General features: G+C 54.1%; 1 protein-coding gene across 1 annotated transcript in view; it reads left to right on the forward strand.

Moving 5' to 3' along the window:
* The first annotated feature begins 2129 nt into the window (after positions 1-2129).
* RADIL (Rap associating with DIL domain) overlaps positions 2130-11300 on the forward strand; it is a 22426-nt gene continuing 13255 nt past the window's right edge. The window contains exons 1-2 of the mRNA XM_017734290.1: positions 2130-2271; positions 5284-5913. Of these exons, the coding sequence (XP_017589779.1) occupies positions 2236-2271; positions 5284-5913 (666 nt within the window). The 5' untranslated portion in view covers positions 2130-2235. The remainder of the gene's footprint in view (positions 2272-5283; positions 5914-11300) is intronic.

An 11300-nucleotide genomic window follows, 5' to 3' on the forward strand; every position in this document is an offset into this window, starting at 1 on the left:
CAAAAAAAAAACATTAAAAAAAAGGAAAGGAGGAAAAAAGAAAAAAAAAAAAGACAATTTTTTCAAACAAAGACCTGAGGAAACAGCTTTTCTGGTTCCTGCTCTGGGATGGTTATAGCTGAAATCTCACCACCCATCTGTGCGCCGGGATGAGCCTCGGGGAAATTCCAGATGATTAAAAAGTGTTTTAATAGTGTTGTTGCTCTTCCCAAAAGGGAATAAGATGACCTGGTAGCTACAGGTTGATTGGCTTGATAGCATCCCTCCAGGGAGAAACCTGGCTTGGGCTTGAATTGATTAAAGACTTCAGCACCAGGAATAAATTCGTGCCATCCAACGTGGCTATATGGAAAATAACTCCTGGCAAGCAGAAATTATTTCAGTCTCCAACATGAGAGGTGACTCTCTGGCTGTAATACACTTCTGAGAAGCATTTGAGTTATGGGAGGTGATATTCTTGTAAAAATCTGCACTTCCCCGTATTAAAGAAGTCAATCCAGTCCAGTATTTAGAGCCGACATTACATGGTGTCAAGAAAGCTGGTATTAAATAAACGTGATCTATATCCAAGGCAGTTATCAGGGAGATTATCACTGCTGGGCACTGCTAGCTGGTAACATGCACTTGGTGTTTTTATCACTAATCTGGAAGAAAGGAGATGAAAATGATTTCTGGAAAAACCTGGATGTGACCCCGAGCAGCTGAGTGTTAATGGTTTGTATAAATCTGGAGGTAAACCGGAGGAGTGAAAGGCATCCTAACTGGAGCAGAATGGAACATGGAAATCTTCTACACCCAAAAATAATAACTGTGGCTGTACATGGTTTCCTGTCCCTAATCCCGATGGTAAATTTTCAGCTGGAGCTGCTTGCAGGTGCTGGGAGAGGCAGCACAGGGGTTCACTAGGCAGCAGTTTGGGGGGTGGCTGCCTGTCTGTCCACATTTCTGCACTGTAGAGTTCAAAATCTTCAGGATAATGTGAAATTTGGCTCAGGAAAAAGGGAAAATAGCAGTAATTTGCATTTCTGGTCAGAACCAAATTTGGGCTTATGGAAGCCAAATCCAACCTCTCCATCTCAGCAGAGGAGATGTGGAGTCTGAGGGGAAGGGACAAAGGGGCTGCAGAAAGGGTCTTACAGCTGGAGAGGAGAGGCCATCCAGTTAGTCCACTCATAAATCAAGTCAAAGAGGAAAGAGGAGGGCTTGGCAAAAGCATCTAAATATTCTCACAGAGGAGAAAATACATGGTAGCCAGAAGCTTGTTAATTGACCAGAGAAAAGATGGCAAGAATCAATATCTGGCAGCTGAGGCCAGACACGTTGGAAATAAGGCATAAATATTTTACCAGGAGGAGCAATTAATCATCAGAAGAAACATGGAGCAGCAGAGGTGGGGCAAGCACCTCTTTGCCTTTCACATCATGACCCGCAGAACTTCTCCCACAGCCCCAGGGCTGGGCCAGCAAGAGGCACTGGATCGAACCACACCGAGGCCCTGATTAGGTGATTTAATTAGAGGATGATGCATTTATCTTTAATCACAGTGGAGCCATGGAAAAGAGTAGTTCTTGTGCCCTGATGGCTCTTTCCGAGGAATGCTAGTGAAATCCCTGGAGGCACTTAGCAGGTGCTTCTTTTAGCTTTGTCTCTTGGTTACCAGTGGTTGTGTTCTTGCAGATCTGTGGTGAAAAGGCAAGGGGACAGTGCTGGGTGGCTCTTCTTGATGTCTGGCAGAACAGGCTGAGATTCAGGAAAACAAAATTCAGTGAGCATCTCAGTGTGCTGTGGCTATTGGGGAAAGGAGCTGGTCCAGGGCTTGCTGTCCACCCATGGGTCAGAGGGTCCCCAGCCTGGCATCCTTGGGCATGTGTGTGCTAGGGAGAAGGAGATAAAGGTCACAGGGCTGTTGCTGGTTCCATCTCCTTCCTTTCTCCTCTCCTCTCCTCTCCTTTCCTTTCCTCCTGCTGTTCTCTCCCGCTCTCCCATGCGATGGGGGTAGGTGCTGTTGGTTATAGGGGGTTTAGATGTGGCTCAGTAGCCCAAATGCAAACACACACAGCACATCAGGAGCATGTTGCAGAACCTCTGAGCCTTCCAAACCCACCACACTGCGAGCAGCCGATGTCCATGAGCAGCCCAGCACCTCTCCTCCTCTTCCTCTCGCAGAAACACGACCGACGCCTGCCCAGGATGATGCACAACGAAGGGCAAAGATTGTTTTGAGAAGGAGGATGAATGGAAGGAAAAAAGGCACGTGAGAAGGATGGCAAGGTAGGGAGAGGCTTTCCCTGAACGCTGGGTGGAGGCACTGGGAAGGAACTGCTCACCCGTGACGGGAGCAGGAACCTCGGGCCCGCAGGAAAGTCCCCAGCGCTTGCAGAGTCAGTTGTGGTGATGGAAGGACATGTGGTGGCCACGTGAATACCGAGGGCATTTGTCACAGCTCTGCAGAGCTCAGACAGAGCTGGCTGTGGAAAATAGCTGGTTTTGGTGTGGCTGTGAAGAGGTGAAGGATCCCTGACAGATCTCGCTGGGGGGCAATCCCAGGCTTTTGACTAATTCCTGCGTAGCCGTTAGAGAGACAACGTCACTGAACGCTGGAGAAAGGGACTCCTGGGAAAGTCTGGATCATGCTCCATAGCTGCAGGCTTGTGTCCTTCCAGGGAACTGGTTTGCAGTGAGAAGGGAGCTCACCTGGGCTAGGGATGTCCATCCGGGAGCATGTGTCCCACTGACCTGCAGAGAGCTGTGCCCAGCAGTTGGCACTCTTGCTGGCTTGTCCCCGGGCAGCTGGGTCCAGCTGGAGCATCCCCGCTCCCACAGCGGGACTCAGCAGGACTGCACATACCAGAGATTTCCTCCTGGTGGGAGATGCCGGTGCCCAGCGTGCCCGAGCGCACGGATGTGGGAGGAGCCCATTTCGTTATCGTCTTATCCTGGCCCTCAGAGTCCTCCGGGGGATTAAGACCAGGTGTGTTCCTCTGTCTTTGGGAGAAGGCTTCGATTTCTCAGGTCACCCAGCCTGGTGCCTGGTGAAATCACACCGGTGCTGCTCTAGATGCTGAAAATTGGGGTGACCAGGCTGGAAGCTCCTCCTGGTCCAGGCTTGCCCCCGAACTCTGTAGGAGCTGCATTTGATAGAAAGAGCAGAAAAATAGCTGAGCTATAAATAACACGTTCAAAACCAGGCAGGGACCTGCAAGAAGCAAGTCTCTGTGATGTGGACTTGGACGAATGATTTTGCCACCAGCATATGGTAAAAGGTTTCCCTTTGTGCTGGGGGTAGTTCGGGGTGGAGAAGATTAAATCCATGAAACCAGTGATTTGATGACAAAGTTTTGTCTTTTGCATCCTTGATGACAAGGTCCTGTAGTGACACTGGGGCAGTTTTCCTTCTGGTCAATGTTAATGAGGGCTGGCAGGGCCGTGCTCACGGCCTGGGGGAGCTGATCCTGAACCTGACTGTCTGCCAGTGCCCTGACCTGCTTCCCAGGTTGGGGCTGCCTCGGCACTCCCAGGAGATGTCACACAGCACACATCAAGGGATGACCCCAGGGATGTCCCCTGCGGGAGCAGCAGCTCTGGGCTCAGCTGGAGGAGGAGGAGCAGCATTGTGGGGGGAGCCAGAGCCCCAAACCCATCCCTGCCTCAGTTTCCCCAGTTGCAAGGTGGGAACAGGAGCAGCCTTACCTTCACCCAGTGAGTTGGGGTGAAGTTCTGGGGCACTATAAAACACAAGGTCCTCAGCCCTGCTGTCCTGTGCCAGGACTCCCACCCTTCAGCACACCAGGAGACAGTTTTGGAGCCAGCAGGTTGGAAAGAAGGACAAACCCCATCAGTTTCATAGTCCTGGTGGGGCTGGGAGAGGGGAAAGGGTTGACTTGGGGTGCAGCAGCATAACAGCTCCTGGCCACATCCTTAGAACTTGGTGCCTCAGTTTCCCCGATCTGCAGCATTCCATGGGCCTCTGGCTGCGGGATGGGGGGATGCACATCCTGCAGCAGCCCTCCGTGCATGGCTGGGAGGTGGTTTCTGGGTTAGAAGGTGACCTCTTCCATTAGCAGCAGGGGCGCTCTTTTTTCCTGGATTGGATGGTGGTTTGGAGGCTTTCCAGGGCCGACATCATTCTGCCTGATAGCGCTGAGTTTGCTCCGGAGGCGCGGCTGTGCCCGAGTGAGTCGGGGCTGCAGCCGTGGGAAGCTGCTGGTGCCCCGCGTGTCCCTGGCCAGGCACAGCTGGATCACCCCAACTGCTACAACCCTGTGCTCTGATAGCTGCGGATGGGACATTTTGGGGGTCCTCTGTGTATGCATGGAATCCCTGCACATTATAAATCTGGAGGTGAGGGGGTTCCCAGCCCTGTGCAAATCAGGAATGCTTGGATTGTCTTACTTCCAGAGCTCCCCTGCCAGCAGGTCACGGTGCAGCTGTGGATTATCAGCACCACGCAAGGACCAGGTGCTGCTGCAGCTGGGATGGGATTTCAAAGCCATCCCCAGATGGTGACAGTGACATCAGGCAGGTGTGCTATGCCCCTAAATCCAGAAGTGATTGGTGGTTCCCAGTCCATTCCAGGGGATTGAGGAGCACTGGGAGCTGCCACAGGGCCCTGACCACATCTCCTCCAGTCGCTGCTGCCCACTTGGGGCTGCCCTGAGCAGCCCTGCCCTGGGCTAACGTGACAAGGGCAGCCTTGTCAGCGATGCCACCCTGTGCCTGAATGTCCTCCGCAAACAAGCAACAGCCAACAGATTTGCTGGAGTCAGGGCATTTTTAGAAAAGCTAATTAAAGCCCATTTTCACCCTGTGCCTCTCGCTGAGCAAAAGCACTTAGCAGTGACCTCAGAGTGAGTGAATTTGCACTTGATCTTTTCGTTTCACCTCTAAAAAATGGGATTGCTCCGTAAACTCGTTAGTGAGAGTAACTCCTGGTGCCTTGGCTCCTGACCAGGATGGGCCCCGCCAAGTCCTGCTGGGCTCTGCTCTCCTCCCGCTGCATTTTGCCTGGGTAAGAGGGACCTCTTAGTACACATGATGGAGAAATATGGGGCCACTCCAGACTGTTTTCAGGGACAAATCCATCCAGAGGTAACCGTGCTGCTGCCAAGCAGTTTGGCTGAGCTTTTCCACTGGTGTTTTGGGCTCCACAAGGGAAATGGCCGTCCCTTGATCTGTCACCTTGGAGATGACAGTGGCTCCTCCGTGGCGACCTGCTCACTCTCCCCTGCTGCACATCTGGCCTCTAAACCGCTCACCTTCCCCTTTTTGCTCTTCCCTGCCCAGCTGTGCTTCATGACGACCTCACGCACGATGTTTTATGGGCCCTCCTCCACCATGGCTCCGCCATCCAAGAACCGGCTGAAGCGCCAGAGCCGGCTCTTCTCCCAGGTCTTGTACCGCACCCTGAGCTACAAGGACCGCAGCTCGGCCTCCACCTCCCCGGCGGCCACGGAGGACGACCCGGCTGAGCTCTCCACCCAGCTGTCAGCTCCTGGCATCCTGAAAATCTTCGGGGGCAACATCTGTGCAGGCACCAACTACAAGAGCGTGCTGGTGACGGGCAGCTCTGGCGCGCGGGAGCTGGTGAAGGAGGCCCTGGAGCGCTACGGGCTGAGCCAGCTCAGCGCCGGGCAGTACGCGCTGTGCGACGTCATTGGCCGCTTCCAGGGCCCTGAGAAGCAGTGGCAGACAGAGGGGCTGAGGGTCCTGGGTGACCACGAGAAGCCACTGCTCATCCAGGACCTCTGGAAGCCCAGGGAGGGCTTCTCACGCCGGCTGGAGCTGCGCAGGAGGGCGGAGGTGGAGGAGATGGCAGCCAAGGATGTGGACACCACCACTGCAGGTCAGAGCTGGGTGTGGGGCAGGGAGAGGGGCTGGGATGCACCCCCAGAAACCCTCCCACACAAGCAGCTTTGAGATGTGGTTTGGGTGCAGGGGGTGGTGCAAATGGGAGGTTGGCCACATTTTAGCTGCAAGGCTCCTGCGTTGAGGCAGGACTCAGCACTCTCCTGCACTAATTTGGTATCTGCGACCTCAAATATTTACCCCAGCCAGTTTAGGGGTTAGTACCAAACCCTGCTCGTGGCTGGGGAGCAGCAGGGAAGACCATCAGTGCTTCCTGCCCTTCCCATCAGTGAACCAGCGCCATGGCATCCCCAGCTTCGTGCCTGGCAGAGCACTGCCCTGCTCCCCTCCACCCCCATCTCCCTCTGGGCATCCCCCAGGCCTGACACCCCCGGCAAATCTGCAGGAGCAATTAAGGCAAATGAAAAGCTAATGAAGAGAGAGCAATGTAGGGCAGGAGAGCCCCTGCAGCAGTGCCTGATGGAGGCCAGGGCTGGCAGGAGGAGATAAGTGTGTCATTAGGAACCAGCAGGTTAATAAGTGACCCCAGCACACAGTAATGAAGCTTTCCTCCTCCCACCCTCAGATAAAAGCCCTGTGAGGATGAGGGCAGAAAGGTTTAAAATCAGATTTTTGCTTGCATGGTGTGCTTGCTGTGTCAGGCCTGCTGACAGAGGGGTCTGGACCAGGCTCCAGAGGTGTCAGCCAGGGGGTTTTGCTGGGATGGGCCCCGAGCGGTTCCTCACGCCTGTAGGAGAGGATTGTTACTGTCAGAACTAAACTGATGATGATGCAGGATTACTCTATGTGCTTGCCAAAGAAGAGCCAAGTTTCTCCCCCACCAGCACCAGAACAAACCGTCCAACCCATCCCACACCAGGGGGACACAGCTCCCCTGCCACCCATCCTAACAAAGGCTGGAAGGAGCCCAGGCAAAGGGTGAGGGAATCCAGCCATGGGCATTCTGGGGGAGAGGAGGGGCAGCTGGACCCCCCCCAGCTGCAATTTTCAGTTGAGATTTCACCTGGCAGCCAGGTGGAGGGCTACCTCCATCCTCACCGTGTCCACTCTGTCTGCTCAGGGAGGGGATGCCACAGGTGATCCCAGCTCGTCGTGGGACACACAGACAAAGAGGTGGCTCCTGCCAGAGCCTGGGCCAGGAAGGTGGATGCTCTGCTCTTCTCTTCAGCTCTTTCTCCACCCAGGATCAGAGAGATGTGAAGCACTTTGGGAGAGCAGCGACTCTAAAAACAGCTTCTGTTGAATAGAGGGAAGGGAAACAGCCAAGCGCAGTGGTGCAGCACACGGTGGGCAGGACCATGTGGCAGCTCCCTGCTGGAGCCCAAGGTCACACCCACTCGGCCTCAAATCCTCCCCCTTGGACCCAGAAAGCAACTTTCCTGCCCATGACCTGGATCCTGGGTGGGCTGGGAGCCGTGGGAGTGCAAGGCTCCCACACAGCCTGGGGAAGCAGCAGGATCTGGGCTGCCCAGCACAGGAGCAGCATCGAGCTGGCCTGGGACTGGCACCCTTCACATTTCCAATGGAGGAGCAGTTCCTGATAGATTCTGTGCTCTGGATCTGGAAACAAGCCTGTTATGCTTTTGTTATCACTTCATTTGTTTCAGCACTCCTGGGTGGGGCCATGGAAATTCCCCATTTTTTAATCTTTGGGCATTTTCCATAGCTGACCAAGCTCTTCCAAGACAGAAGCTACACCCACAGTCAGTCAGGCTGTCTGCTCTGCGGAGTACGCAGCCCATAGTTGTCTTACCTGGTAAAATCTCACTCCTGCAGCCCTTTCTTTTGGTGGCACCAGGGGCTCTGTCACCAGTCTCACCCTGAGCTGGTGGCCCTGGGATGCCATGAGGCTGGGGCCACACTTTCCCACCTCATCTGCAAACTGCCAGGAATGAATGTGAGTGATGCAGCCTGTGACCCAGCACCCCAAAAAGACACAAAACTCCTGGTGTAAGGGGTATTGACCATGAGTGCCCTCCACTAGGGTCACCCTTGTCACCAGGCTCAAGCTGGCAGAGGTCCCCTTGCTGAGCAGCAGCTGCCTGCCCAGGGTGGTGAGGCATTGGCGTGGAAAACACAACATCTGTGCAAAAATAAAGGGACTTCAGACTTGCAGCTCCCTCAGAGAAAAGCAGAGAGATGCTCAAATCATCCCCAGGGCAATACCTGCAGGCCCTTCCCCACACAGGGCATCGCTGGAGCAGCAGGACTGGGAGGACTGGAACCACTGGGGTCACACAGGTGCATTGCTGGGCTGGTGGCTGAGGGAAAGGCTCCACACCCATCCATGACCTGTTAGCAAATAGCTTAAGAGTTTTATCTGCTCAGTTACCCATTATCCTAATTAGTTTATTAGCTGCTTCCCACTGGGGAGGATGGTGCTGGCTCCTCATGCCACTAATTAGCAGCACAGGTAGAGCCTCTCTGCAGCAAACGAGGCAGCCCTCTCTCCCTGCTACCCCCAGCCCTGCTCTTTTTGGGGGCCATCGAGGCAGCAATTATGGAGATGTAGAGAAAACACCCACAAACTGGAGGGGGCTGGCAGGAGGTGCAGCACTTGGCATCTCAGTGGCATTCATTTTCCAAAATACCCCCATTTTGTACCAGGTCCTGTCCTAACTGGAGCTTTCCCAAAAGGCTGGAGGCTGAACTGCACACGCAGCTCCAGAAACTCAGGATTTAAGCCTATTATTCTAAAAGATGCTCTGGCAAGTGCCTTTGAGGATCTGGCTTTGATATACCTTAGCACAACTGCATCCAGGGAAGATTCCCTGCAGAGTCTGCGGAGCAATTACATTAGGAAGGACTAGCCTGGTGTTAGTCCCTCCTGGGTACATTCAAAGCATTTCTCCTTTCCTGGGGCCCACGGAGTTATTTGTTGATTTATTTCTCAGCCAGGAAAAGGGAACCTCTTTCCTCAGCTGAAAAAGAGTCAGATCCCAGCCAAGATCCCAGGCACCACAGCTAGCAGCTTTTCCCCTGGGATGCAGAATGGGTTTAGAGGCAGCAGATTGGTGGGGTCTGGTGGGTGCTGCCCAAGGGGTGCCCAGCTCTCCCTAAGGATGTGAGCCAGCCCTGTGTTAGGATGTGATTAGTGAGAGATGCCTCTGCCTGAATTGAGGTGCAAATGAGACAAATGCCAAAGTAAATAATACAGATTTTATTAACAATTAATGTGAGGTAGAAAGAAGGAGAAAAGAGGGGACAGAGACAATGAGAGCACTCTTGTTTTCAGTCAGTGATTTCTTGGGCTGGTGGTTGTGAATCTCCCCCTGCCAGAATTACCTCTTACCCAGTCAGAGCTGATTCAGCACCGTTGTTGAGTTGCTTCTGTTAGTTTCTTCCTTATCTTGGGAGTTCTGCCAAATGTCCTTGTGGCCTGTAAATTCTGTATTCTTTGTGCCCACTATCAGTGGTACATCCTTTTTCCCAAGCCTTATTAACCTCCCCCTAGGCCTGAGATCATTGGAGCCTGTCCAGCCCTAAACTTTAACAAGGCCTAACACCCCAACAATAGCACCAGCACCTTTATACAATCCAAGTCCTGGATATCCAGGGAGGAATGTAATATTGGGAGGTGCTCCTTAACTCCTTACACCCTGTTCCCATCCCAATCTCCATGTGCATTTAGCAGCCACTGGCTCTGCCCTGGTCATGCTGCACTGGAGATGTTCAGGCTGAGTTTTGTGTGGGATAACCTGCAATGCCTGGGAGGACAAAACAGTACCAAAGGATTAAAAAAAACCTGACCAGTTTTATGGAGGGACTTTGTTATGCTCAGGAAAAGAGCTGTGTTTATCTTTCCAGCGCAGCCCCGGGGTTAGTGGGAGCCTGTGACGGGGGCTCTATTGGCAGTGAAAAAGCAACTTTTTCCTACACAAAATAAATACAGAAGCTTCCTTTCCCCTCGATAAGGGGCTGATGATGGTCTGTCTCTGCAGGCAATGGGACCCCAGTCTGTCCCACTGAGCTCCAGCAGTAGCTGCTCCCCAGAATCCAGCCCCACTCCTCCCTACTCCCACAGGCTGGTCTGGGATCTGCACTGCCCCAACTGTCCTTCATCCCTTTGGCTCATTTCCATGCTGTGGGTTGGGGACAGGGCTGCTGGGGGGAGCTGAGGTGTCCTGCAGACACCTTTGGGGTGGCCCTTGGCATCCCCAGCAGCGTGGCTTGGGTGGGCTTGTTGTTCTCCCTGGATTTCACATGCGTGCTGTGGCCAGGACGGGGACGGGAGCGGGGCCGATTGCCTTTTTAAGAAGGACGTGGGGCACGGGACTGCTTGGGGTGGCTTGACTGTGCCTTGCCCTAATCCCAAGGCATGTAAACAGCAGGGGCTATTTTCTCCCTGTCCCACCCCCCTCCCCATCCACATCTCTTTGATTTTCCCAGCAAAGGAGCGCTCCATTTAAAACAAACAAACAAAAAAATGTATTTCAGAACCGGCAGCCCATTCCTCACCAAATAAGGCAGATGATTTTTTTTTTTTGGGTCTGAGCTTGTGAGTATCCCTTTAAGCAGCCCTGGGCACCAGGCTCTCTGCTTTGCCGTCCCCAAATCCCGCTGGCTGTCCCCAAATCTCACTGTCCAAAGGCTGCTCCCTGGTCGGCCCAGCCAGGAGCGGGGCTCTGGCTCTGGAGCTGCACCGACAACGCTGCACTGCTGCTCCAGCAAGCAAATCCTTTAGGTTTTTTCCTTCTCTTCGTCCTCCCCGAATGCCAGTGACCTGCTCCCAGGAGGCCGCCCAGCTGAGGTACGAGCATCGCCCTTCGGACGCACAACTTCCTATTTCTCCTGCAGAGCTCAAGCCACGCTTGCAGCATGGAGGGACCCACGGGGACCCCCCCGGCTCTGGGTATGCCGTGTGAGGGGCTGCTTTTGCAGCTCGGCCAGGCCTATTCATTCACTCCGGCTCCTGTTTGTCTCATGGACAGACAGCTCTGCACGAATTGATGCTTGGGAGAAGTGAATTACAGCTTGTTCCTGCTGCAGCCGGGCTCCACTGCAGCTCCCGTGCCCGGCTGATGCTCCGGGGAATCGGGGAGGGGGTCCCTGCGGTTCCCACTTGCTGCTGGCCACTGAGCGCCGAAGGGCTGAAAGCAGAATCCGGGCTCTTTTTTTTTTCTTTTTAGCAAAGATTGAGTGAAATTTCTTTTTAGCAGGGATCTCCTCTCCCCCAGCCCTGCAGCGTGGCCAGGGCAGGTGGGGGATACTATAGACCGGCTGCTCTCCATTCAGTGAGGCTTGGGGGCCAGGGAGGGCTGGGACACCCCCTTTTTAGCCGTGGCATTAGGACACTAAACTCTCCGCGCCGGTGTCTTGGCGTCACCTTTCGGGGAGGGCAAAGGACCAGGGCCGTCAAGCCAGGGTGGGTGCGCAGCGCCGGGAGGGCTCCAGCTGCTCCCTCCGCGCTCCGAGCTGCAGCATCACCCCAGCCC

The sequence above is a fragment of the Corvus brachyrhynchos genome, unplaced genomic scaffold, assembly GCF_000691975.1.
Source record: "Corvus brachyrhynchos isolate BGI_N302 unplaced genomic scaffold, ASM69197v1 scaffold5, whole genome shotgun sequence".
In the NCBI taxonomy this organism is placed as follows: Eukaryota; Metazoa; Chordata; class Aves; order Passeriformes; family Corvidae; genus Corvus; species Corvus brachyrhynchos.